At 50.7% G+C, this 24,019-nt stretch overlaps 9 protein-coding genes across 9 annotated transcripts; 3 read left to right on the plus strand and 6 right to left on the minus strand.

Moving 5' to 3' along the window:
* Positions 1 to 95: 95 nt before the first annotated feature.
* N7533_011101 (polyadenylate-binding protein) lies at positions 96 to 1,051 on the minus strand (the record flags this gene model as incomplete). The annotated part of the gene is made up of 4 exons (XM_057107751.1): positions 96 to 236; positions 321 to 408; positions 496 to 752; positions 914 to 1,051. 4 exons carry the CDS (start codon positions 1,049 to 1,051, stop codon positions 96 to 98), a joined length of 624 nt encoding a protein of 207 aa, XP_056955129.1.
* A 589-nt stretch (positions 1,052 to 1,640) lies between these two features.
* On the minus strand, positions 1,641 to 2,521 carry N7533_011102 (vacuolar protein sorting-associated protein 29; the record flags this gene model as incomplete). Its single annotated transcript, XM_057107752.1, has 3 exons — positions 1,641 to 1,820; positions 1,878 to 2,389; positions 2,461 to 2,521. The coding sequence occupies 3 exons, from the start codon at positions 2,519 to 2,521 to the stop codon at positions 1,641 to 1,643; spliced, it is 753 nt and encodes a 250-aa protein (XP_056955130.1).
* A 1,026-nt stretch (positions 2,522 to 3,547) lies between these two features.
* On the plus strand, positions 3,548 to 4,976 carry N7533_011103 (alanine--glyoxylate transaminase; the record flags this gene model as incomplete). The annotated part of the gene is made up of 2 exons (XM_057107753.1): positions 3,548 to 3,828; positions 3,905 to 4,976. 2 exons carry the CDS (start codon positions 3,548 to 3,550, stop codon positions 4,974 to 4,976), a joined length of 1,353 nt encoding a protein of 450 aa, XP_056955131.1.
* A 4,469-nt stretch (positions 4,977 to 9,445) lies between these two features.
* On the plus strand, positions 9,446 to 10,855 carry N7533_011104 (uncharacterized protein; the record flags this gene model as incomplete). The annotated part of the gene is made up of 1 exon (XM_057107754.1): positions 9,446 to 10,855. The coding sequence occupies one exon, from the start codon at positions 9,446 to 9,448 to the stop codon at positions 10,853 to 10,855; it is 1,410 nt and encodes a 469-aa protein (XP_056955132.1).
* Positions 10,856 to 11,222: 367 nt separating this feature from the next.
* N7533_011105 (phthalate transporter) lies at positions 11,223 to 13,085 on the plus strand (the record flags this gene model as incomplete). The annotated part of the gene is made up of 4 exons (XM_057107755.1): positions 11,223 to 11,440; positions 11,501 to 11,672; positions 11,756 to 12,064; positions 12,174 to 13,085. 4 exons carry the CDS (start codon positions 11,223 to 11,225, stop codon positions 13,083 to 13,085), a joined length of 1,611 nt encoding a protein of 536 aa, XP_056955133.1.
* A 43-nt stretch (positions 13,086 to 13,128) lies between these two features.
* On the minus strand, positions 13,129 to 15,396 carry N7533_011106 (uncharacterized protein; the record flags this gene model as incomplete). Its single annotated transcript, XM_057107756.1, has 3 exons — positions 13,129 to 13,193; positions 13,259 to 15,260; positions 15,319 to 15,396. The coding sequence occupies 3 exons, from the start codon at positions 15,394 to 15,396 to the stop codon at positions 13,129 to 13,131; spliced, it is 2,145 nt and encodes a 714-aa protein (XP_056955134.1).
* Positions 15,397 to 16,617: 1,221 nt separating this feature from the next.
* N7533_011107 (uncharacterized protein) lies at positions 16,618 to 17,857 on the minus strand (the record flags this gene model as incomplete). Its single annotated transcript, XM_057107757.1, has 2 exons — positions 16,618 to 17,395; positions 17,457 to 17,857. The coding sequence occupies 2 exons, from the start codon at positions 17,855 to 17,857 to the stop codon at positions 16,618 to 16,620; spliced, it is 1,179 nt and encodes a 392-aa protein (XP_056955135.1).
* Positions 17,858 to 18,683: 826 nt separating this feature from the next.
* Positions 18,684 to 20,756, minus strand: N7533_011108 (uncharacterized protein; the record flags this gene model as incomplete). Its single annotated transcript, XM_057107758.1, has 1 exon — positions 18,684 to 20,756. The coding sequence occupies one exon, from the start codon at positions 20,754 to 20,756 to the stop codon at positions 18,684 to 18,686; it is 2,073 nt and encodes a 690-aa protein (XP_056955136.1).
* Positions 20,757 to 23,494: 2,738 nt separating this feature from the next.
* On the minus strand, positions 23,495 to 23,993 carry N7533_011109 (putative vacuolar transporter chaperon Vtc1; the record flags this gene model as incomplete). The annotated part of the gene is made up of 2 exons (XM_057107759.1): positions 23,495 to 23,841; positions 23,960 to 23,993. 2 exons carry the CDS (start codon positions 23,991 to 23,993, stop codon positions 23,495 to 23,497), a joined length of 381 nt encoding a protein of 126 aa, XP_056955137.1.
* Between the last annotated feature and the right edge of the window lie 26 nt (positions 23,994 to 24,019).

Consider the following 24,019-nt stretch of genomic DNA (forward strand, 5'->3'; position numbering starts at 1 on the left):
CCAGATTCCCCATGGGAGAGAGAAGAGAGAAATAGTGGGCACAGATTGATGGTTAACGCCGGGTTCATCGGGTGCCGGCGAACTCTTGTCCCTCTTTAGTAAGGAGCATAGCCACGACCGCGTCCCCGAAAGCCACCACCGCGGTAGGTGCCACGGCCTCGCCCACGTCCTCCACGGAATGCACCTCGTCCACGACCGCGAGTCATACCGGGCAAGTTGGTACGCTTAGGGGTAACCTAGAAAGGGGGGAGAAGTAGACAGCGGTTAGCCCAGTCCCTAACACCAATACCAATAGAACGATGAAAGACAAGGGAACAAACCTTCAAGTTGCGACCACGGAAGACACTCTCGTTCAGAACCAGCGCATTGGCGACGAGACTCGGCTCGGAGAATTCCACGTAGGCATATCTACTCAGATAAATAGATCAGCATTGTTCTATCCAATCCACCTTCTCTTCACTTCCGCGCTGTGCAGGTGCATGCTGCGAAACTCACCCCTTCGGCTGGCCACTGAACTTATCCAACAGAATCGTGACTCGGTTGATGGAACCACAGGTCTGGAAATGCGACTGGATCTCCTCCGGCGACGCGCCATAGTCCACATTACCGACAAAGACGCTCCGGGCATCGATATCTTCCTTGTTCTCTTGGAGACCTTCGGCCTCTGCGTCGAGGGACTGTTGCATTTCCTTCAGCTTGGCAGCTTCGGACTCCATCTCGGCGACCCGGCGCTTCATCGCGGCGATTTCTTCCTGGAACATTGGATATCCGTATTAGCCGGCGATTTCATCGTGATTTGCTTTGCGTTGCCTTGCATTGAGTAGTAGTTGTTGTGGTGGTCGTTTGCTTGGCTTGGCTTGACTTGGGGGGGGGAGGCTTCAACCAAAGCTCGACTCGACTACTCCAAAGCTACCTGGGCGGGATCGCTTCGTCGCACGGGAGTCGTGGTTGCTGGAGTGGAAATATCTTTGATCACACGAACCTCGTCATCAACCCCCTCTTCCTGGGTGGGAATCTGCTCATCCTTGAGCTCTGCTCCTTCGGCGGACATTATGTGAGATGTGAAGAAATGGAAACGGGATCGATTGATATGTCGGGTTGTCGGGCAGCGGCAAGGATAGGGCGACTGGTGGTATAAGGCGAATGGGGAAGGGAGGGGTAATGTCGTGCTAGAAGTAAATTAAGAAGAAGTGGAACAATGCGGGCGATTGGAAGCCCTGAAAGAATGGTCGTCAAAGAAGGACGTGAAGGTCCACGGGAGATCTTTCCATGCGGGGCGGATGAGGCGCGCTGGCTTTGGCTCGTGACGCTAGACCAGATGCGGTAATGCTAGGCTGTGAGCATCGAGGGTTGGTACCTAGATACCTAGACTACCGTGCTTTTATTTAGAGATTTGTAGAACGAGGGTTAATTTATGATAAAATGTGAGTTAATGATTGATTGAGCGTAGCTTGAAATCAGCTTACACAGAGCAGGTTGTAATCTGGCTACACTAATTCTATGAATACCTCGGTAGGTATCATTCCATTGCGAGCAAAACATCGACGAGGCCAAACAGTACAGTATGCAGGAACAAAGAGACTATGTACAGGGTAAAGAATATAGGATAGGTCGAGCTAACAAATCATGGTTGTCCAGATTCACGAGTCCGCAGTTGCAGCAGCCTGGGCCGGTGCTGGTGCCGCCGCCGCGGTCGTCGCAGTCGCAGCATCCGGCGCGCGGTTCTTGCGGAAGGAGACCTTCTCAACAGATACATTCTCGATACCGTTGGCGTCGGTCTTGAGCTGGTAGACGTAGAGGACGAGGACATCACCTTGGATCTGTCATGGTATTAGCATCCACGTATATCATATCCTACTTGTATTGCGCCGACTCACATCCATCAAGCAGAAGCTCGGTGTCGGCTCTTCACCATCTGGCCAGAATCCGGAGCTCAAAGCACCCGTGGCGCTTCCCGGGTTGATAAAGAAGTGACCTTCCATCTCGAATGCCTCGAAGCGATGGGTACCGCCCCAGAGCAAGATGTCGACATCCATTTGGCGGGCAGCGATCAAGAGGGCGTCGGCGTCGCCATTCGGGACGATGGTGTGGCCATGAGTAAATCCGATCCGCAGGTTTCCATGTTCAACAATCTTTGAGACGGGGAGGTTGGGCGAGTCAACGTCAAAGTCGCCCTTGACCATTTGCAGGTCCGGGGCGACCCCGCGGAGGTACTCATAGGTCTCACGGTCGGTGCAGTTGCCCAGACATAAGATCTGGCCGATCTTTCCGGGGAGAGGAGTTTCCGGAACTATCAAAGAAGGCGAGGGGTCAATTGTTAGGTCTGGATCGAGGTCTCGGTGAGGGCGGGTGTCGATGATAGGTGAAGGCATACCTTGGGTGGGAGATCCTAGGCGGTGGTTAGTGGGACAACACAGTAAGGGGATAGTCTGGGAGGAACTGGAGGAATCAGATCCAAACTCACAGGAGCACGGTCGGGAATGAATAGGTCACCGATGACCAGGACAAGACGGGCGGTCATGGCTAGAATGGGAGGAGCTCTAGGACAAGCTCTCAGCAGCTACTACCAGTAGTAAGGAGGGGAGGGAGAATGGGGGTTTGCGGAGTCGGGATTAGCGCGGAGACGATCTGGTTGGTTCATCGCCCCGAACTTTTGAACACTCTTTCTCGTCCGATTGGAATTCGGGTCGGCTGGGCCTGAGATCTGGGGAATTGAGTGTTTTGCGGAGCTCTCCGAGTGCTAGGATCTCTAGAATGGTGAGTACGGTGTATAGTGTGGTATATCCCAGTAGTAATACTACCTACTACGAGTTAGTAGGTGGTTGAGATAGTTACTATGAGTATGGTACAGAATGGTATACTTCACCACAGACGAGATTGTACTAATAGTAACAATTGTGTAGTAATATAATCTACTAGTATGTAATTATTATAATATACTCTCTGTATTAATAATTATCATGATATACTAATCTGTGTATAATATCTACATCTCCACTCCAACGATATCGGATGGCCTCCCGTAGTAACCATGCAATTGTATACAGTTGTATGCATACTATGTGGTATAACTTCTACGGGGTATAATCTGTACACAGATTATCGTAGTATAGAATCTTCACATAGAATATAGAATGATTCCGATCCTCGTCTTCCCGCTCAAAATGGTAGTTCATTCCTCACCTCCCCTTCTCATCTCTCATCGGCCCCGGCCGTCACTAGCACTTCACCGGGCAAGAAATTTCCTCAGATATTCAACCCTCCCCTTCTATAATAAATAGGCCCCTTCTCCTCTTTCATTACACTCCACTCCATCCTTCGCAATCCCTTCCGAGTGGTATACTTCGGCTGTCCTCCGACGCAACCAATCCCCTCTCATCTCTCGCGACTCTCCCCGGGTGACTCGGCGGCGATCCCCGATACTCCAACAGCGCAAAGTACCAGCTACGCCAGTTTCCCTCGGGAATTCACAAGCAAATCACCCAAGGGACGACCCAACCACAGCAATTCCAACCAATTACCCCGCCGCACACCCCGCCGCAATCGGATGTCGACCAAATCCACCCAGCAACGATTGAGCCTGATCTCCAGACACCTGGACCAGCGCCTCCCGTTGCCTGAACTGAACACTCCCTTCTCGACCGAAAGAAACTCTCTCGCTCCTGACGACGTTGAATATAAACCTGTCGACCGTTCCATTCCTCCTTCACCTCCCCCCGAGCCCCAACCCCAATCCAACATGTCTACTCAAGCCCCTCACAACACTTTGCTCATCCCGGGCCCCATCGAGTTCGATGATGCTGTCCTCCAGTCCATGTCCCACTATGCGTGAGTTATTCCACCTCTACTCTCGAATGCCCCTCCATTCCCATCATCCCCACTAACATCAATTGCCCCCCTCCAGTGAGAGCCACGTCGCTCCCGGCTTCGTCAAGGTCTTCGGCGAGACCATCTCCCTCACCCGCAAGCTTTTCCAGTCCACCGACCCCGCCGCACAGCCCTTCATCATCGCCGGCAGCGGCACCCTCGGCTGGGACCTCGTCTCCGCCAACCTAGTCGAGCGCGGCGAGAACGCCCTCGTCCTTAACACCGGTTACTTCGGCGACGCCTTCGGCGCCTGCCTCACCACCTACGGCGCCAACGTCGACCACCTCCGCTGCCCCATCGGCGAGCGGCCCGCCTTCGAAGAAGTCGAGAAAGCCCTCCAATCCAAGCCCTACAAGGTCATCACAATCACTCACGTCGACACCTCAACCGGCGTCCTCAACGACATCAAGCGCGTGGCCGAAATCACCCGCCGCGTCAGCCCCAACACCCTCGTCGTCGTCGACGGCGTCTGCAGCGTCGGCTCCGAGGAAATCACCTTCGACCAGTGGGACCTCGATGCCGTCGTCACCGCTTCCCAGAAGGCCATCGGGTGCCCACCCGGTCTGAGCATCGTCATGCTCTCCGGCCGCGCGATCCAGGCCTCGCAGTCCCGCAAGACCCCCGCCGCTACTTACTACGCCAGCATCGAGAAGTGGCTCCCCATCATGCAGAATTACGAGAACAACAAGCCGAGCTACTTCGCCACTCCCCCCACGCAGCTCGTGCACGCTTTGCACACTACGCTGAGCCAGATCACCGCGCGCGGCATGAAGGATACCTTTGCTATTCACACCCAGGCTTCCGATAAGGTTAAGGCGGCGGTTGCGGAGCTTGGTCTTAAGCAGCTGGCTCCTAGCCCGGATGCCCAGGCTCACGGTATGACTGCCATGTACCTGCCTGAGGGTCTGGCCCCTGCAGATGTCCTACCTGGTCTGCTGAAGCGCGGCGTTATCTTCGCAGCTGGTCTGCACAAGGAGATTGCTACTAAGTATATCCGTTTCGGTCATATGGGTGTTAGTATCTCTGATCCTAACCGTAAGGATATTGATAATGCTCTTGGTGCCCTGAAGGAGGCGCTTGCTGAGGCTAAGCAGGCGAAGGGTCTGTAGATTTCATGTTCGTGTTCATAAATTTATAAATCGAATGATCGTTATAGACTTATTTGGTTTCAATGTGTATCATTTACTGTAGTGCGCAATGCAAAGTATGAAGGAATTGCAACCTCGACCATGGCGAAGTATTAGTAGATCAAGGTGTGCTCTTATCTGATGTTTACAAGGTATGGATGCACTGCGTGGGAGGACAGTATTAGATCAAGCAAGGTTAAGAGGGGTAAATGAGTACTGACTGTCACCAAATCCCCCGAATGGATGGTATTGGCCTTGACCAAACGGGGGGGGGGGAAACAGATGAGGAGGCTTTGAAGAGACGCAATGGGATCGGTGCGTGCCTACCTCTTATTTTGCCCTTTTTTGTTTCTCTCCAGGTCCCAGGGTTCAACCCAGGCCAGGGCTTTTTCTTTGTGTATCCTTCCCTTTTTGTTTTGCTTACTGTTGTTGTTTGTTGTCGCCTCAAGTTTTGCAGTGAATCGTGCCTTCCAAAGTGACATTTACATATCCCGTTTGCTGCCCCCACATTGAGTGGGTCCTCTTTTTCAATCCTACCCCAAGGTATACTCCAAGGGAAATCCAATTCTAAATCCAAAATCTACATTGACCAGCCAGGAGTAAATCTACGAGTGTGCAGCAGAGGCTGTCAAGTAGCTACGACTCATCATGGAGCAGTACCAGCTGCACAAACTTCATCCTCAATGTATCTACCATTCTGGAATATGAAATGATCACTATCAACTGCCAACTTGGACTCACCACAATACGTTCACCTGATAAACATTAAAATTAAAACTATCATGCCTTCTGTTGCATTTATTGGGGCCCTGTAACCTTGGTACGCAGCCAGATTCAAGTCTATTTTGGCGATTGGCTCGACTGATGTACTCCTGGTGGGCTTGATGGTTTACTAGTTATTTTCCAGTTCTTTCATCGAATGTACTACTCCGTAATAGATTCATCTTTAGCAAGCCTTTCTCCATATACTTGCGTATCTCTGGCCAGCATGTACACACTAGTAAGGGAACTGTGTGATATGTGAGGATATGCGGCCTAGTGTAATGCCAGATCACGAGAACGTAATAGTACAACTTACTCAAGGATAAATTATGGCTTAGCGGCCGTATGGGGTTAGGAGACTGTCCGTGGATTGAAACTTGATTAACAGGCTAGTCAAGTGCAGCTGTTGATTATTGGCTAGGTACTCAGCCTTGTTCAGGTGCCTCATAAAATGCCAAATCACAAGAACGGAACATGATTCACTCAAGGATAAATCATGGCTCAGCAGCCCCACTGGTAAATGATGATTTAAATTTGATGTGGAAATTTTGAAACTTTATGAGCAGGCTAACCAGGTGCAGCTATTGATCATTGGCTACTCAATCTCGTTCAGGTGTCTGATAAAATGCCAGATCACGAGAGCCCAACACGAATCACTCAAGGATGAATTACGGCTCAGTGACACCGAGGTGAGCCTAATCATAACAAACGATTGAAACTTGAATGCCAGTCCAGCCAAGTGTAGCTGTTAATCATTGGCTACTTGACCTTGTTCAGGAGCCATAAAGTGGCATCGAAAAATCTGCCTTGGGTCGCAAAAAGCAAATCTTTGCATGAGGAGAGCGAGGATGACCTGCAGGACCAAAACAATCGCCTCGCTTCGCCTGGGCGAATGGGGCATAGGTATGGAGTAGGGGCTGTGTTTAAATCCGAGAAAATTACGGCTTAGCGACAAAAAGGTGTTACCAATGACCGGAAAGTTGAAAATTGATGAACATGCCAGCCTAGTGTAGCTGTCGATGATTGGCGACTCGAGCTCGTTCGGGAGCCAGATACATAAAATGGCGGATGGCGTCGAAGTACCGGCCTTGGCTTGTGAAAAGCGAATCTTGACATGATGAGATCCAGGATCCTGCGGGAACGCAATAACCGCCCCACTTCACCTGGGTGAAATGGGCACAAATATGGGCTGTGTTTCGAGAAATTACGGCTCAGCATAGGACTAAAGTGGACTCGCCACACGTAAATTGAAACTGGATTTCTGGGCTAACATCATGCAGCCAGCTCTTATTGGCTCTCAGTAATCTATGCCCTGCACGCAGGTCTACGCTAGTGATTTAGATGGGGCATCTATCTAGCTATCGCATGAATATTTGAGATCCTAGGATTGTTCTATGGTTTCTTATCGAGAATAGCGTAGCTTCCTCTCCAAACCCCACTGACGTCTGTGACATACCAAAATCTGGTAGCGGACGCCCCGGGTTCCCAATCTCCAGCAACCACAAAACCTCGAGATAATTCACTGCCCCATTAGATGTAAAGCAATAAAAAATTAACGCATTTATGGCGGTATTGGGATCTTTTATAGTATCTTCCCACACTACAACAAACAAGCAGTTGGAAAGCAGAATTAAGCAAAGTTTCGATGCTGTAATCTTCTCACAGCTGCTGGAGCTAGATTACTTAGGTATAAGGAGAATCGTTTGAATAACTATATGTAATCGTCCTACCGCAGATAACAGTTTCCATTAAATTAAGGTACTTCCATCCCTAGGGGCTTTAGAGATAAATCATGCCTTGATAGAGTTTTACGTATTCACATCTAGGCAATAGGAGTAATACTAGTAGTAATATCATTCTCTCTAGATAAACTTAGTTTTAGAAGTTACGACGATTTGCTTCTACAACCTCACGATAATCACTCGATATTTATTATATTATGTATAAATTTCTGCTGCAAGGTATTAGATAACTCTAGAATCACAGCCAGAGTTATCACATAAGGCGAAAACCCTGGATTCAGCTAAAAAGCGAGAGAAGTCATGACGTCGCTTATTCTTGCTCAAGGTGGCAACTTAAGCCCTCCTAGTCCGTTCAATCCTGCGACTGCCCAGGACATAGGACCTGGGCAGTCGCAGGATTGAAACTTGATTGCCGGGCCAGCCAAGTACAGCCGTTGATCATTGGCTACTCAATCTTGTTCAGAGACACGATAAGATACAAAATCACGAGAACGCAAACGAATCTCTCAAGGATAAATTATGGCTCAGCGACACTGAGGGGGGGCCTAACCATAACAAACAATATTGAAACCTCATTAGCGGGCCAGCCAATTCCAGCTATTGATCATTGGCTACTCAACCTCTTTCAGTAGTTATGAGGTAGCATCGAAGACTTGCAAAAAGTGAATTTTTGCGTGAGGAGAGCCAGGCTGCAGCAGAATTCAGGACATAACCAACGCCTCATTTCGCCTAGGTGAATTGGGCACAAGTAGGGGCTGTGTTTCCCGAACATCACGGCTCAGCGAGACTCAAAGGGGAAAAATGGGATCCAAATATTGAAACTTGATTAACAGGCCAGCGAAGTTCAGCTGTTTATTATTGGCTAATCGGCGTCGTTTGGGAGTCAGGTACGTATGCACATACATAAGGTGACGTCAAAAATCTGCCTTGGCTTGTAAGAAGCGAATCTTTGCGTGAGGGCGAGGATACCTGCAGGGCCACAAAACCGCCCCACTTCGCCTGGGTGAATCGGGCACAAATATGGGCTGTATTTCGAGAAATCACGGCTCAGCGTTCGTAACAACTGTAAATATAAGATGCACAATCCACCCGGCCCCCCGAAAATTGAAATCTATTTTCTGGACTCACATCATGCAGCCAGCTCTGATTGGCTCGCAGTAATCTACGTCGTGCCCGCAGGGCCTTGAGTACGCTGCTGCTTTGGATGGGCATAGATTTAACTATCGCTTGGATATCTGAGATTATTCTAGTCATTTCTTATCAAAGATATCGATGATTTGGAAGCTTCCTCTCCAAACCCCACTAACTTCCGTGACATTCCCCTAAAATTGAAGCGGTTTCTATATCTCGCTATGGCGAGCAGTGAGCAGACATGTCAAGTTGAGCAAGAAAATGCCGATTTCTTTGAAAGAACCTTCGAACAACGACAACTACTTCCAATAGTGGTTTTCCTAAAGAAGTCTTCGATGGTAATGTCATTCCGGCCGCTGTGCAAGGCGTATGTAACTACACAGTCTACCCAGGTCCCAATGCCGAAATTATTGTTCTTTTCCGTCCAAAGTCTCGACGGCTGTACTTGGTCGAGGCTCGCCCGAGCCATGTATGGACCTCTTATACTAGATATTTCATTTGAAGGGCAGATTGGGGAGGACCTTGAGACTGCGGAAGCACTGTTTTACACATACACGATTGATCGAATACGAGTTATCAGCTATTTAGGATCCATGTCACCCGATTTTGACGTGTCTGAGGATTCTGCTGAGTTACGATTTCTGGCGCAGTAATCAGGTCATTCTCGGGATCGGCTTGACTAACATACGCTGATAAACGCTTTCCTGGCCCCACCGCCAAGATCTAAGCGTAGACCATTTCTCAAACTAGGCGCAGGCTCAGTAAAATGCGCTGTGTAACCCAGAAAGCTCTCCCCCACGCCTTTCGGGAAGCAACATGCTCTCTACGTTACCAGCAGAGCTACTGCTCTCAATAGCAAGCTATCTTGATAGCCACACGGACACTCTGCGGCTCGCATCCAGCTGCCGTACCCTTTATCCACTTTTGTTACCCAAGGTTTTTACATCGCTCGACCTGATACAGCAACAAAATGGCCAATTGAGTCATCTGGTACACACACTCGCATTCAAGCCGGCATTAGCGCAGGAAGTGCGCACCCTCCGTGTCTCCCATGGCTTGCGACCGACTTCCGGAGTGCGATATGAACAGGAGGTTGTCCTGCCAATTCTGAAATCAGCCCGGATACCCAACGACAACCTATCCATGTGGGATCGGGAACTACAGAGTGAAGAGAATAATGATGCATGGACAGTTCTGCTTCTGGCCCTCTTGCCTAATCTGCAGGACCTAGTCCTGCAGGTTCATGAATATTCAAACTACACTCTCGAGTGGATGGCCAGGACTGCCGAAAAAGAAAGTTCTGCTTTATCACAATTAAGACACCTCACAGTTGTGTGCTCTGATACAGATGGTGGTCTTAGCTCAGAGAACTTTCTGCCAATACTTCGGCTGCCCTCGTTACGAAGCTTTTGTGGCCATATGATATGTGATGGTGGTAGCACTGATGAGGAATATGCCGAAGATCAAGAGTTTCATGCGGCCAGCTATGTCCCTGACAAGACTCGGTACTCTAATGTCACACATATCCACCTCAAGTCCAGCTGTTCTCGAAGAGGCTTTGCAGAATTGATCGCTGCACCCAAAAGTCTCGAATCTTTCATCTTTGAACATTCCAATAACCCAAATTACTCGGATGATGATGGGATGTACGCGTCAAGATACTACCCACCATTGCTGAGACATCGAGAGACCTTGCAAACGTTAATTCTAACCGACGAGTGCACCGATGATTATGCTGCTTATCAGAGTCACGACTATGATTACGTCGGGTCATTTGCGGGATTCAGTGCGCTGAAGAAAGTTCGGCTGCAGATATCTCATATACTAGACTGGAACCAGGACTGGGGCAACCGAGGCAAGACATCAACTAATAGATTTAGTGATATTTTGCCTCTATCGCTAGAAAGTCTAGTCCTCGATGACCTAGAGACAGAGCATACAGCTGAACTAGCCGAGGCGTTCAAAGACCTGCTTTTAGGAGGGAGGTGCTGCTGCCCAAACCTGACTTATCTAGAGGTCAAGGGAAACTGGATGCATGTTCAGCAGTCAACTGAGGAATCCAACGCTAAACCTCGTCCTATACCTGCAATGTTAGAGGAGTTTGCGGACTTCAAGGTGGAACTTGACTTGGTATGTTCGGCTGCGGGAGTTGAGTTTCATTTACGTGATTTGCATGTGGAGGATATCATCAAGCAGAATTGTTTGTATGGATTTTACAGTGACTAGGTAGTTGAAATTTCTGAAGCATTCAGCCTCCTTTCTCAGACAGTCTTCAAAATAGAATGAGAAGTGCCACCGGCCGCATGGCCCTACTAGTATGGTGCCGGTGGCCGTGGAAACTACAACATCAAGCCTCCCATTGGCCAATAGCTAGTAACCACTTCCCACCGGCATCTCGGACATCCCCACGACATACATCCAGGGTCCACCTTTCTTGTGGGGGATATCCACTTCATCTCGTTATATTTGCGGGGAAGATTGATGGGAGAATTATTTATTCGCCGTTGCCGTCGTGAAAACCTCCGACTCAATTTTTTCCGAGTCCACACTCGACCCGTCTCAGAATTCCCTCCCGGCTCTTCTCATCAGCACAATGGCAATGGAGACAAACAAGACTTCCATCGACTTGTCTCGACATGATGATTTGGAAAAACCAAATGTCCACCATGACGAAATCATAAATTCAATGAGCCCAATTGAACAGAAACGACTCATCAGACGCATCGACACCCGTCTCGTCATCACACTGGGCTTCCTCTACTGTATCAGTCTACTAGACAGAACCAATATGGGCGCAGCATCAGTTGCAGGGTATCTATATTTATCCAACAAAACTCGCAGCTAGCAGAAACCAGCTAACACCCCAGCCAGCATGCAGAAAGACCTGAACATGAACGCAGCCAACAACGGCTACAGCATCACGTCCCTAGTATTCTTCATAACATACACAATCTTCCAAATCCCCGCCACGGCAATAATCCGCAAAATCGGTCCCCGAATCTTCATCTCAACCATCGTTCTGCTATGGGGCGCTGTCATGATCGTGCGTACTCATACTCCTGTTCCCGACATCAGAAATGTCTCCCGCAGCACCAGGGCCAGCTAACACTACTTTACTCATCCCAGGCCTTCGGATTCGCTCCAAATTGGCCCGTCATGGCTGGCCTACGCCTTATCCTCGGCGCTCTAGAGGCTGGATTCTATCCCGGATGCATCTTCCTACTCAGCACATGGTACCCGCGCTACGAGCTGCAGAAACGAAACGCCGTCTTTTACCTAATCGGAAGCATGGCCTCAGGTCTTGGCGGGATATTAGCCTACGGCCTGATGCAAATGGACGGCCTTTCCGGACGAACAGGGTGGCAATGGATCTTCATCGTAAGTCTCGCCTCGTCTCCAGCTCTCGGTCTTTTCTCTCAGTGCGCGGAGATCCAGGTACCTGCCAACTTCCAAGCCAGACGCTAACACGCCCACGCCCAGATCGAAGGAATCTTGACCTGCGCACTGGCATGTATATCTTGCATCCTCCTAGTCGACTTCCCAGAAAAGTCCCCCCCAATCCTGGAACTTCCTCACCAAAGCCGAAGCCAGCTTCATAGTCGCACGCCTAGAAGCCGATCGCGCAGACGTCTACTCCGAACCATTCTCGCTAAAGTCCTATCTATCCAACGCAGCTGACGCCAAAGTTTGGGCATACAGTCTGCTCTACCTCCTCACTACGGCGAATACCTACTCTATCGCGTTCTTCTTGCCGATTATTTTGCAGGGAAGTATGGGGTTTTCGGTTGCCGAGGCGCAGTGTCTTGTTGCACCGCCGTATGCGGCTGCTGCCCTGGTTATGTTTTTTCAGGCGGTTTTTGCGGATAAGTGGCGCATTCGCGGGCCCATTGTTGCTGTTAATGCGGGGGTTGGGTTGGTTGGGCTGGCTCTGACGGGGTATTTGGAGAGTCCGGGCCCGAGATATTTTGGTATTTTTTTGGCTACTATCGCTGGTGATTTCATTCCCCTCTATGCGGGCGGTTGGTTTTCTATAGGGTTTATTGAGACTGACTTTTCTTTCCTAATTAGGAAATGCGAATTGTCCGGCACTGGTATCTTGGCAAAGGTATTTTATTTACTTCAAGATCTATCTTTGGATCTGACCCGCAAATCAACCCATTCTCGACTCATTACTGACATTTCTCGCAGTAATAATATCCGCGGTCAATGGAAACGGGCTTTCACATCGGCAACCCTCATCGGCGGCGGAAGTATAGGTGGAATATTCGGGACGACGGTATTCCGAGCCCAAGACGCACCAAATTATCACCCCGGTCTCTTGGCAACTATGTTGGCCAATGCAGCGATCATCCTCATCGTTGCTGCGATGAGTTTCAAGTTCTCTCGAGCGAATAAGCGGGCTGAAGGCGGCGGGAAGATTATCGAAGGGCTGGCCGGGTTTAGATACACACTCTAGCTCTAGTATTCCAGCAGATGGCAAATAAACATTTCGCTGGGATTTAGGGAAAAGAGCGACCCCAATTCCAACTACTATTCTGATCTTCAGGCATCATGTTGAAAATTGCTGCGCATGGTTAGATATTGGGATTTCGTACTCGTGTCAAAGATGCGGGCGTTGGGATAACTCACATTCTCCAAATGCACCGAACGTACTGTCCAATTGCTCGAAAATGTATTCGGATGGGTATTCCAATGGCATGGAAGTATTTGATAGCAAGCCACAGCCCGGATTCTCTCCCCAGGGTCCATTTCCATTCGCATTTTCATATAAGTCTTGCGAGGTGGAGACAGATGCCATAGAAGATGAGCCCCCACCATATGCCTCGACTACGGGTGGGCCTGCTTGAGGAATGCCATCGCTCGACCAGTTGAACATGGTTTCTCTGGGTGCCCTGCCGCCCATATTATCACCCAGAGCACAAGCCATCTCACGCTGGTTCGTGACTTTCAGCAATTCAGTGAGCAGCTGCTCGGTGTGCCTCGCAATTCGATTCTGATGGCTCTCTGTCCGACTAGCCCTTATTATCTTCAAAACTCCGGCCTTGGCTTCCAACGCAGCTGGCGAGAAGGGCAGACAGGTGGGTTTAATGCAGAGAATGACTCCAGCCGTAAACTGCTGCATCGAAACAAACGATGCAGCGAAGTGTTTTCGGAATTTGTGGACTGGGATATGTGACATTCGAAGGGCTGCCGCCGTAGCTGCAACGAGGGATCTGTTTATCGCGCCCACGACGGGCTTATATGCGGTTTTTAATTTCCTTTCTAGAAGAGAGCGGTGGATCTGGATTAGAGCGGAGTCGTATGTCAGTTGTAGGAGAGCTGCTTGGAGAAACATCGTCTCTGCCTGTTCTTTCATGGCTTCGGTAGACTCCTGGAGTTCCTGGGTGAGTCTGTTCCACCCTTCACCTCTCCAAAATTCAAAATCCAATATTTGCGGAACATTCCCTCTCCACGATTGCAGTGCGTTGTCCGAGTCTTGCACTATCGATGCGATGGCCTCTAGGTCTTTGTCTACCATTATGGGCCCTAAGCGAAGTCGGTGGAATCGCAGGAGCGTTTGACGCACGATTTCGTATATTTCGGTTTTCATGACGTGGAACAATCCCTTTCCGATTTTGACATTGTCTGTTGCTCCTGGAAGAGAGCTGATTAGGCCAGGTGGTAGGGTGAGGTCGTCTAAAACTCTGAGTTGATGGACTTCGGCGTAGTCGATCGAAACCGGCCGTCCATAAACCATGGAAGTAAACGTGTCCGAAACAACGAGGTGATTCCAGCACCTTGATTTTGTTTCTTCCATGATGAGATCCGTCCCAGATGTATCTTGATTCTGCATGTCTAGAGCATAAGCTGCCCTGAGCGACATTCCAAGAACAGTCCAGGCAAGACGAGGAGAATTGTGGAAGACATAGTAAGAAGACAGAAGTAGGGGTATTTGGACGGCTTCAACTCGGCAGTCTTCGAGGACATCCAACAAATGGAGGCGTATCTCCGCAATGAACTCTAGGAGCATAGTCTCCGGGTCGATGCTGTGGATACGCAGTTGCTCATACCCAGTCCAATACTTGTCAGAGAGAACAGACTGTAGTCCGATCGCCGCCACAGCTAGAACTAACATACATGAGCCAAGCTCTCGGCGCGGCCACTGATCTCGAGAAATGAGACCCTGGGCGGTCTTCCGAAAATGAGGCTCAACGAGCAACATGATGAACCATTGCACTCGGTGGAAGTAAGCGTCGAATAGAGAGAGCATGACCGGGGCCGGCGGCATCTTGAGCTGCTGCAGGCTCCATGGGTGGTCCCCGGGATTGGATATGCCCACATCCCCGGGGAGCGAGGCACCGGTGAGAATGCGCCCTGTTTCCTGCTCGTTGAATATCTGCCGTGCGAAATCAATGGTAGAGGAGTTCGTATTCAGCTGTTGCTTATCGGACGTTGTCGCATTGGACGTTGTCGCATTGGACGCCGGCGAGACGAGTTCGGGCGGAGATTCGATCAAGGCTGGTTTGGGTGTCAAAGTCGTATACGAAGCATTATGCTGTCGGGGCCCCTTTCGGCGAGGGGATCTTCTCGTGCTGGTTTCACATTTGTGACAGGCTCGGACGCAAAGAATGCAAGGACGGGCTGTATCACACTAGGGAAGCGGTTAGTGTTTGGAATGGCTAGGAGTGTCGGGTTAGAGGATCTCCTACTTTCAACTTCTGCCGGTGACACCGATCGCATGCCTTGGATGTACGCTGCTTTGGGTGACACGAAGATCCATCTTGCATCTTGCCGTGGGTACCAGGCGAGCGAGAAGTGGAGGTTGCGGGGGAAGACCATAGTGGGGATTTCCCCGGATTGCAACCGACAACACCGATTTGCCTCGGTACAGTGGAAGTAGAAGATCATCAACACATTTGTTGGAGGAATGAGAGGTAATGAAATGGGGAATGTTGTATATTCCAAGGTTCCTTGTCTTGTCCTTTTGACTTTCAACAGTGGCAGCTGCGATGTATGAGAGAGACTCCTCAGGCAGCCACCGGCAAATGCTCCAAATACACCTGCCATCCCAAACATAATTCATTGCTTCAGCTAGTAGTATTGATGCGGCGACATCTCTTGTTTTGGGGGAGGGGATGATGTTTAGGCCTCATCATGCTCGTCCAGCATAGATTTCCTTCCCATGAGCAATGTGAAATACAATTTGCTGGTCCAGCACGATCCCCTATACAATACTAGTAAACGACCCTATATGTTTTCAAGGTCCGAAGTACCGTCAACGTCCTCGCCTCAGGTGGTCCAGTGGCACAGCCACTCACCACCGAAGCTCCTCAGGTCCCAAACTGGGGAGCCGCCCTCAGCGTTGCGGCCTGGCGCTGAGTGACGGGGGAGGATCCAGGTGGGCGGGTGGTCATAAAGGCATTCCCAAAGGGCTGTCGAGGTATAATGAACTTTTTTCTTTTTATATCCCCTATATCTTTGTCTTCTTTTTGGAAGATTTAGTTGTGAATCTGTCCCAAATCTTGGGAATGGCTTCCCGATTTGGAACAAACTGAAGTTGTCACGAAATATTGCTGTGATAGCGATGGCGAGGGTGAGCGTTCGATCCCTGGACCCAACTACTTCTTTTTCGATCCAATTTTATTTTGAGATTCTAATCAATGTCGAAAAATCGGGCGATTCTATTTATTATGTTGGTTTCCTTTCCCCATCGCGTGGTGTTTTTATAAAAAATGGTCGAAGTGCGATATTTAGGCGGTATGTGAGGTTTAGCCTGGCCATCGTGCTGAACTGCCCTGGTAGTCTCCAAGTCTATCCTGCTATAGGTTCAATTGAAAGAAAGAACTTCAATTCGGGTATCAAACATAAATCTAACAAGTACAGAGTAAGTATATAAGTACAAAATTTTGGCCCCATAGCCATCACCCACAGCCCTAGCTTCGAGTTGAAACGGACAAGGGCAGAGCCAGAGACACCGACAAGAGAGGTTAAAAGAAAAATGACCACAACTAAGCCTTCTTAGCCCTCTTGCTCTTCCTCGAAGCCCTTTCATCCTTGCCCTTGTCCTTGTCCTCGCTCTCGCTCTTATTCTCCTCCTGCGACAGAGCGCCGTCACCACCCTCACATTCTCCCTTCACGTCTTCTCGGCCCGCAAGCCGAGCCGAAAGAGCATCCGCCTGCTCAACCGTCATGTGGAGAACCTCCTGCACATCAATATCAGCGTAGAACCCCGAGACAGCGATATTCCTCAGCACGTAGGCGACTTTCTCAATATCGACCATGGAGACCGTGTCTCCGGCACCAGCACCAGCAAACCTCTCCCGCAACTCCACACAAGCCTTCCAAAGCTCCCGATACTCTGCAACATTATACTTCAGACTCAACTCGCCATTCGGCTTCACGAACTTCGAACCAGGACCCTTGCCGCTCCCACCACTCCCACCACGAATAACCCGCACCGTCTCCGAGGACGCGGTTGACTCGGGATATTCCCCAACACAGAGCCAGAGATAAGTGTCATCACTGAAGAACGGGACCTGAACGCGATCGGATTCGCCCGTAGTCGCGATAGACAGAATCAAGGATGCGGTCGCGGGTCCGACACCACGGAGGGGACTTAGGTCGTCCATACTTTGTTTGGGAAAGTCATCATCTTCATCCTCATCCTCTGTGGTGCTGTGGGCAACGGGCAAGGCCGCCATGGCCGCCGATGTACATTTCAGCGCCAATTTCTCCGGATTGGACCTTATCATTCCGAGGAGGGCGGGCCGGGGACGACCGTGTTTGCTGGCATGTTATTAGAATAGACTAATCTTCAAAAGTAAGGTGGAAAGAAAACCCAACTCACGTCTTCCACTCCATTATCCGGACTAGTTCCTCCTTAGTGAAACGCGGGCCTTGGCCTTGGCCTTCTTCGTCCTCCCTCCGCCAGACTGTTCCTGGCAACGTCTCGTAGCGCATTCGGTCAAGATCGAGATACTTCTCCACTTCATCTTGTATACTGCGTTCCTCGGCGGGATCAAAGTTCGTTTTAGTGAGAGGCGGGGAGCTAGTCTTGCGCTTCTTGGAATCCTTCGGCTGCTGTTTTAGCATTGCTTTGCGGCGTTGGACATTCCGGGCTGTGGTGCTGTAGCGGTCTAGGAGTGTTTGGAAGGTTTGGGGAGTTATGCGTGCTGGGTGGAAGGTAGTTTCGGTTTCGGTTTCGGTTTCGACGTCGCGTTCGCGCGTGGTGGCCATGTTGGTTACCATGGTGGAGAATGGCGGATTGGAGTCTTCTGAGTTGAAGAGGCGGAAGACTGGCTTGCGGTAGATGGGAGTTCTAGGGTGCAATTGCGAGAGCTTGCGGTGGAGCAAGTTGAGGTAGCGCTAGGTGGGACGCGCGACGACCTTGACCTCATTCATTTCTGGGGAAATGCTGCTTATCGATAGTGTAAATTACCCGTCATGCAGGCGTTTTTGGACCATTTGGACCACGTCAAGTGTGAACGTTATAATACACGAATACCAATACCAAGACGGTCATAGAGAAGGCCCAGGGCTCGCCACGCCAACGGCTCTGGTGTAGATCAATCTACGGGACCCTGCTTAGATGGAACCGATATGAATATTCCAGCAGGTCTGTACAGCCTCGGGTACACCTTACCTAATCTCTACAAGGCTAAAAAATCAAAGTCTATGCCTCAAGCCAGTCGCATTTTTGGGTCAATCTTAAACCTATGTACAGTCCGGCCGTGAAAGCTCATTAACCAAATATCAAATACAGGCGCATCGTAAGAAGAGAGTCATCAACCATCTCACCATCGCCACTGCCGTGCCATATCATCATCAAGACAACACAACAGGCCTTGCACGCTCGTCACGAAGACGTGAAAATTAAAACAACAATAGAACACCGCTAGAAAGAGGCAGTAGTGGGTGGAAAAAGACACTGAGAGAATAGATCTTTCGACCAATAGATCTCAGAAAGAAGAGAGGAGTAGCGAATACAGGGTGGTGAAGCCGACGGCTGCAGGGGATACTGCAGTGTCGACGTAAATTTCAAGTGTGGTGTTGCGTCTTTTGATCTTTTTTTTATTTATTTCTTTTTTTTATCCGCCCGCTTTGCCTTGGATTGGTCCTGGTTGGGGTGGTGGACAAAGCTCATGCGTTGGTCGTCCTCGTCGCGATCGAAGGGCAAGACGGACCGCTTGGACCGGCTCCGCATCAGAGGGTGCGCGATGGGGGCAGCCTGAGGCGTAGGGTTCAACGACGGCCCGGGCTTGGGCTCGGAAGTAGCAGTAGACTGAGCGGTGTTGCGCTCGTCATCTGCCACCTCGATGTGGCGGAATTCCTGCTCCTGGTCATCGGCCTCAGATGAACTAGGGCTGTCCGAGTCGGAGGCGGCCTCGTAGTCATCCTCATCATCACTGACCAAGCTAGGTGCCTGGTTAGACTCTATCGTGTGCGGACTGAGATTGGCAGGATGGTCCAGGCCATCCCCTTCACGTGTCTCGGTCGGGAGGTGACCGTGAAACGGAAAGTGGAGGAAAGAGGAAGGCTGGGGCCGGGAAGGAGTCATCTCATGTTGCAGTTGAGGTTCATGGGGCGCTCGATCGATACCCTTACGGCTCTCGGTTCGCTCAGAGGCAGCCTGGGCTGTAGGCATCCGCATAGGCTGACGGGCAGCTGCAGGACCCTGGCTAGACTCCTTTGACGGGTGGGCCGAATCTTCACCATCCGAATCCACATCTGACAGGCTGCTCAGATCAACTGGGGTCTTTGCCTCTTCCACCAACTTGTCCAGGTTCAGGCCCAAACCGCGCTGACGCATGAGAGCAGACAGATGAGGGGTCGCAGGTGAAGCGAGGAACGAAGAGTTGGCCTTTGCCTTCACCGGCTCTGATTGGCGACGCCATTCGGGGATTGGCTTCGCTGTCGCAGGAGGAGTGGCAACAGCGGCAGTGGAGTTGACTTCCGAAAGTTTGTGTGGCGTGGCCAAATCCTTGGACGGAGTGGGAAGGGCGCTCGGAGGCGGAAGTTGCGCTGATTGAATCAGAGGGTGAACAGTGCCTGGGGTGGCAACAGCACTCGGCGGCTCAGATCGACCACCAACAACCGCGCCAGACTCATCCACATCGACCGCGGCACCGCAGGCAATGGCTGCAGCCTCGTGGCTTGTGAAGTTCCGGTTGTGCGCAATACGGCAGTGATTGATGAACCCTTGAGTACTGGAAAAGTTCTCCCGCTTGCAATCGAGACAGACGAGCTTGACCATGAGGCCGTCCGACTTGCGTCGAATGACCATGGGACCAGCCTTCTCTCTCGGGGGCGGGTATATATGCGGCAGAGATTGCATCTTCGCACCTGTAGACGTACGCGACGGTCGGCTCTTTCCAGCCAACTGACTGAAGTCGATGGGATTTCCACGTGTTGACCGGCCACCTTCCAGCGGGATGCCAGACACACCAGAGACAGAGGAAGCTTCCACCAGGCCACCGTCAAACCGAGGATCGGGGATGAGCCACTGCTTATAGTGACGCGAGTAGGGACCCTCGGCGACACCCCAGGGTGCGGGCGACATGGGTGCTGGGCCATTTCCAGGCTGCAACACTGAGGCGCCCACACCAGAGCTGACGTCGGCGGAGGCTCCGGCGACTGCAGACCCTGGGTAAGGGATTTCCGCGCAGCGACGAAGCTGCTCCAACGCGACCTGGCACTTGGCAATCTCCTGGTCGATCAGTCGTAGCTCGTTGTGCTTGAGGAGAACCTCCAGGCTGAGCTGGGCGGTGATCGTATCCCGGATGTGGTTGACACTTGGCTTCCCACTGGCGGCCTGCGCCGGCGGACGCTCGATCTCCATGGTAGCCGTCGGGGATGGCGCAACAGGAGTCGCAGCGACATCGACAGAGGGCGCGACGGACGGAGAGGGCGTGGGGGGTATCGGAGGGACCGATTGTACCGGTCGCGTGGACTCTTCGGTGCGCACCTTTGTTGCGGTAGGAGCGTCAGTCGCCGATGAGGACGAACGCTTGCGCTTCAACATGGGCGGCAGGGAAAGGCCGTTGACGTTGACGTTGACGGGAGCACATGAGGGAGCCAGCATTTTCACTTCCTCGGACATTACCTTGTCCCCTCCGATCGCAGAGGGCCAGGGTAGCAGGCGAAACATGCCATGCGAGATGGGCGCGAATCGGGTCGAGTCGGGCAGAGACGATAAGGTGTTTAGGTGAGAAAGTGATAGGTCGATTCCATGCGCTCGGATGTCGAAGTGCGAAGGAAGAGAATTGCGGAGGGGTGAAGTAGGGGGAAGAATTGTGATGGTGGTATAAAGAGGTGTATAACTTTGATTTTGTGGTTGATGGCGGTGGGTAGAAGTGGTGGATGATTTGGTTGTTTAGAGCGGAAGGGGGAAGGAATGGACGACTGTCGCGCGACCGTGTCAAGATGTGGGATTTGGGGGGGGAAAGCAAAGCAGAGAGCGGAGCCCGTGGCAAATTCTATTAATAATTGGAGAGTGTGGGTGGAAGTTGATAGAAACAAGAAAAGGAAAGAAAGAAAGAAAAGGAGAAAGGAGAAAAGAGGAAAGAGGAAAGAGGAAAGGGGGGGGGGAAGAGAATAGGTATAGGTAAAGAGGTAAAAGTGTGGTAAGGAAGAGAGGGAAGGGAGTAGGGAGGAAGGGGAAGTGAGAAAGGGAAACAACAGAATCGGAAACACAGAATGTTTAGGGGGGGGAAGGGGCGATCGGGCGCAAGCAGAGTAGACTGGGTAGTGTAGGCAGGGGGAAGGAACGGGAGTGGACAGGACACAGGGAAGGAGCAGTGGAGCCTGAATGATGTGATGGTTCTGCCTCTTTCTGACGTGGAGCAGACACGTCATGTACTTACTGTGTAGTATACTTGATAGATCATACTGTACAACTATCATATAGAGTATACAGTATGCTACAGAATATAGACTATACTATAGTACTCCGTATAGTATACTATATTAACTATATCGATTATCCTGTATTCAATATACTCTCTACTATATCCTATATCCCATCGCCGGATGCCTGCGGCTCCCTTTGGTTCGGTGGCTCTCCTTCCCGCCAAGGATAAGGTGTGGTCTGGGCCTCTCCAAGCGATCCTCTAGCTGATTGGGTTACTAGCCTCCGAACAAGCACCCTTCTCACTCTACACCCGTACATCCTACATACATCCTAGACACTACACACACTTCCCCGGCTAATCACAGCCACCCAACACTTGACAAACCCTGCACCACAACGGAGTCGGCCTGCACTGACCCCCCACCGCCCAGATCTCAGCTCCGACTGGAGCTACTAGCTGCCACTAGTGCTCACGGCGGTACGAGATGCCAGCTTGAACCAGGGTACGCGGCTAGACCTCCAGGCCTGGGCGAAACCCATCGAATTCTATCGAAGGTCAGCCTTCCAGAGTTGTGGCCTTGGAAATCAGGTAATAACCCACGTGACCTTTACCAGCCGAGGCTCACGGGTCTATGAACAGAGGTATAGAGTAGATCTATTCCTACTCGTAGTAAATACTAGGCATATATAGTTCAAAGGTTACTTCATGCCCAGGTGTCGGTTTATTTTATAGCTCATTTAGTGGGTCCTTGCATTCATTTGAAAATATCATGCTCAGGTGGGACTTGGAACTTGAATATATTTCAACCTTCAAGTAGAAAGTTGGCATGCGTTGCTTTCAAATTGCTCTCTAAACGTCCTCTTCCAAGGTTTTTTTCTCTCTTTGACTACTAGTAGTAGTATTCAAGTTGCCATCTTGGATTTGAGTCTCTAGGATTCACAGCATGCATTGCTTCACTTCACAACAAGCCTTATTTTACCCTCAAAACCCCCCCCTTCATTTTTCTTTCCTGTCAACTTTTATAGCAGTGGTGCAGGTGGGTGACGGATTTCTGCATCCCAAGCCCGAATAGTAGCTTCGCAATTCGAAGTCGAGGCGATCAAGTCAGAACCCAGCGAATACTCTCGCTACCATGTGAAAGTTAGCTCTGCATTGCCTAGCCCTGGATCTCAAGCCCAGCAATTCTTTAAGGTTTAGAGGCTTTTTACGGGACCAGGGTACATATTCCAAGGCTGGACTAATGAGACTAGAACTAGACTGCCTAGGCTTGGTCTAGTATGTGATAGGCCAGCAGGGAAGACTAGGTAGGTACTAGATAAGATATTCTCTCAATGATTGGATACGACACCAGCGTATCTAAGAAATGGAAAGGGCCCGTGATCTCCGAATACTATAAAACTAGACTACTAGTAGTACTACTGGTACGGAAAACCGACGCTCTACATAGCTCAAAACAACAAAAAATGAGAATAATGAATCAAATGAACCTCGTAAATGGCATTGCATTGCTTAAGCATGGATATATAGACCTGGGTAACAAGTCGAACAAAATAACCTCAGCCCCGCCCGAAGAGATCATCCCATATCATATCGTATCGTGATCATGATAAGAGGACAATTCAACTCGAGTCGATTGACTTGAGCGTGGCTGAAACCACCGCGTGGTGGACGTGGACCCTGGATATAATCCGCAGCCGCTGCATTTAATATACACGTGACCGAATAAAGTAACACGAGACCCTCCGCACCTAAAAGCGCCAAACAAGTAATGAGATGGACAAGAAACCCGAAGCCAAATGTATGATCCGAAACGCTGGAAAGATGAGCACAGATCGACGTGCAGATGTGCGGGATTGAGATGGAGAAGATGGAATGGATCGTGATGGGTGTGAATGAGGTGAGGTGAGGTGAGGTGAGGTGGAGCGAGCGAGCGAGCGAGCTTAGCGTAGCTGGGATAGGATGGGGATATTTTGGTTCCTGCACCGCGCTGCAGTACAGGGTTAAGCGACCGGGCGGACTGGCAAGGAGGAGGAACTCAGTTCAACTCGGAGTCCTGGATGCGCAGAATGAAGTTTACGACGACGGCAGCGAGAAGGGCGATGGCGAGGATGGTTGGGCCAAAGCGGTCGTCGAAGCCGCTCTGTCCGCGGCGACGGATACTCTGTGCTCGCCAGTGGAAGGTGACGACGGCGTAGATCATGGCGCCCATGGCGATGATGGTGAAGAGGGCGGCGGAGATGCGACCGATGCGGTCGCCAAAGTTCAGCAGACCAACGGCGAGACCGCCGAGGATGACGGTGAAGTTCAGCCACGAGAGAAAGGTGCGCTCGTTGGCGAAGAAGACCTTTGGCTCGACGCGGGTAGGGAGGGCGATGCGCTTGCCTGGAGGTGTGTTGTTAGTCAGTGTCAGAGTCTTTTTTTGTGCGTGTATATGCACATGGGAACTGATCGCAGGATCTGTTTTGGGTGGTATTAGAGAGATCGCTGTTGGTTCACTTACCCGGGGCAGTCTGGAGGAGAGGCTGGCTAGACATAATGGAGGTGAGATGGGAGATAGGCG

Source organism: Penicillium manginii, assembly GCF_028828005.1.
Source record: "Penicillium manginii strain IBT 31320 chromosome Unknown utg000008l:1.0-3226943.0:1.0-3228205.0, whole genome shotgun sequence".
Classification (NCBI taxonomy): domain Eukaryota; kingdom Fungi; phylum Ascomycota; class Eurotiomycetes; order Eurotiales; family Aspergillaceae; genus Penicillium; species Penicillium manginii.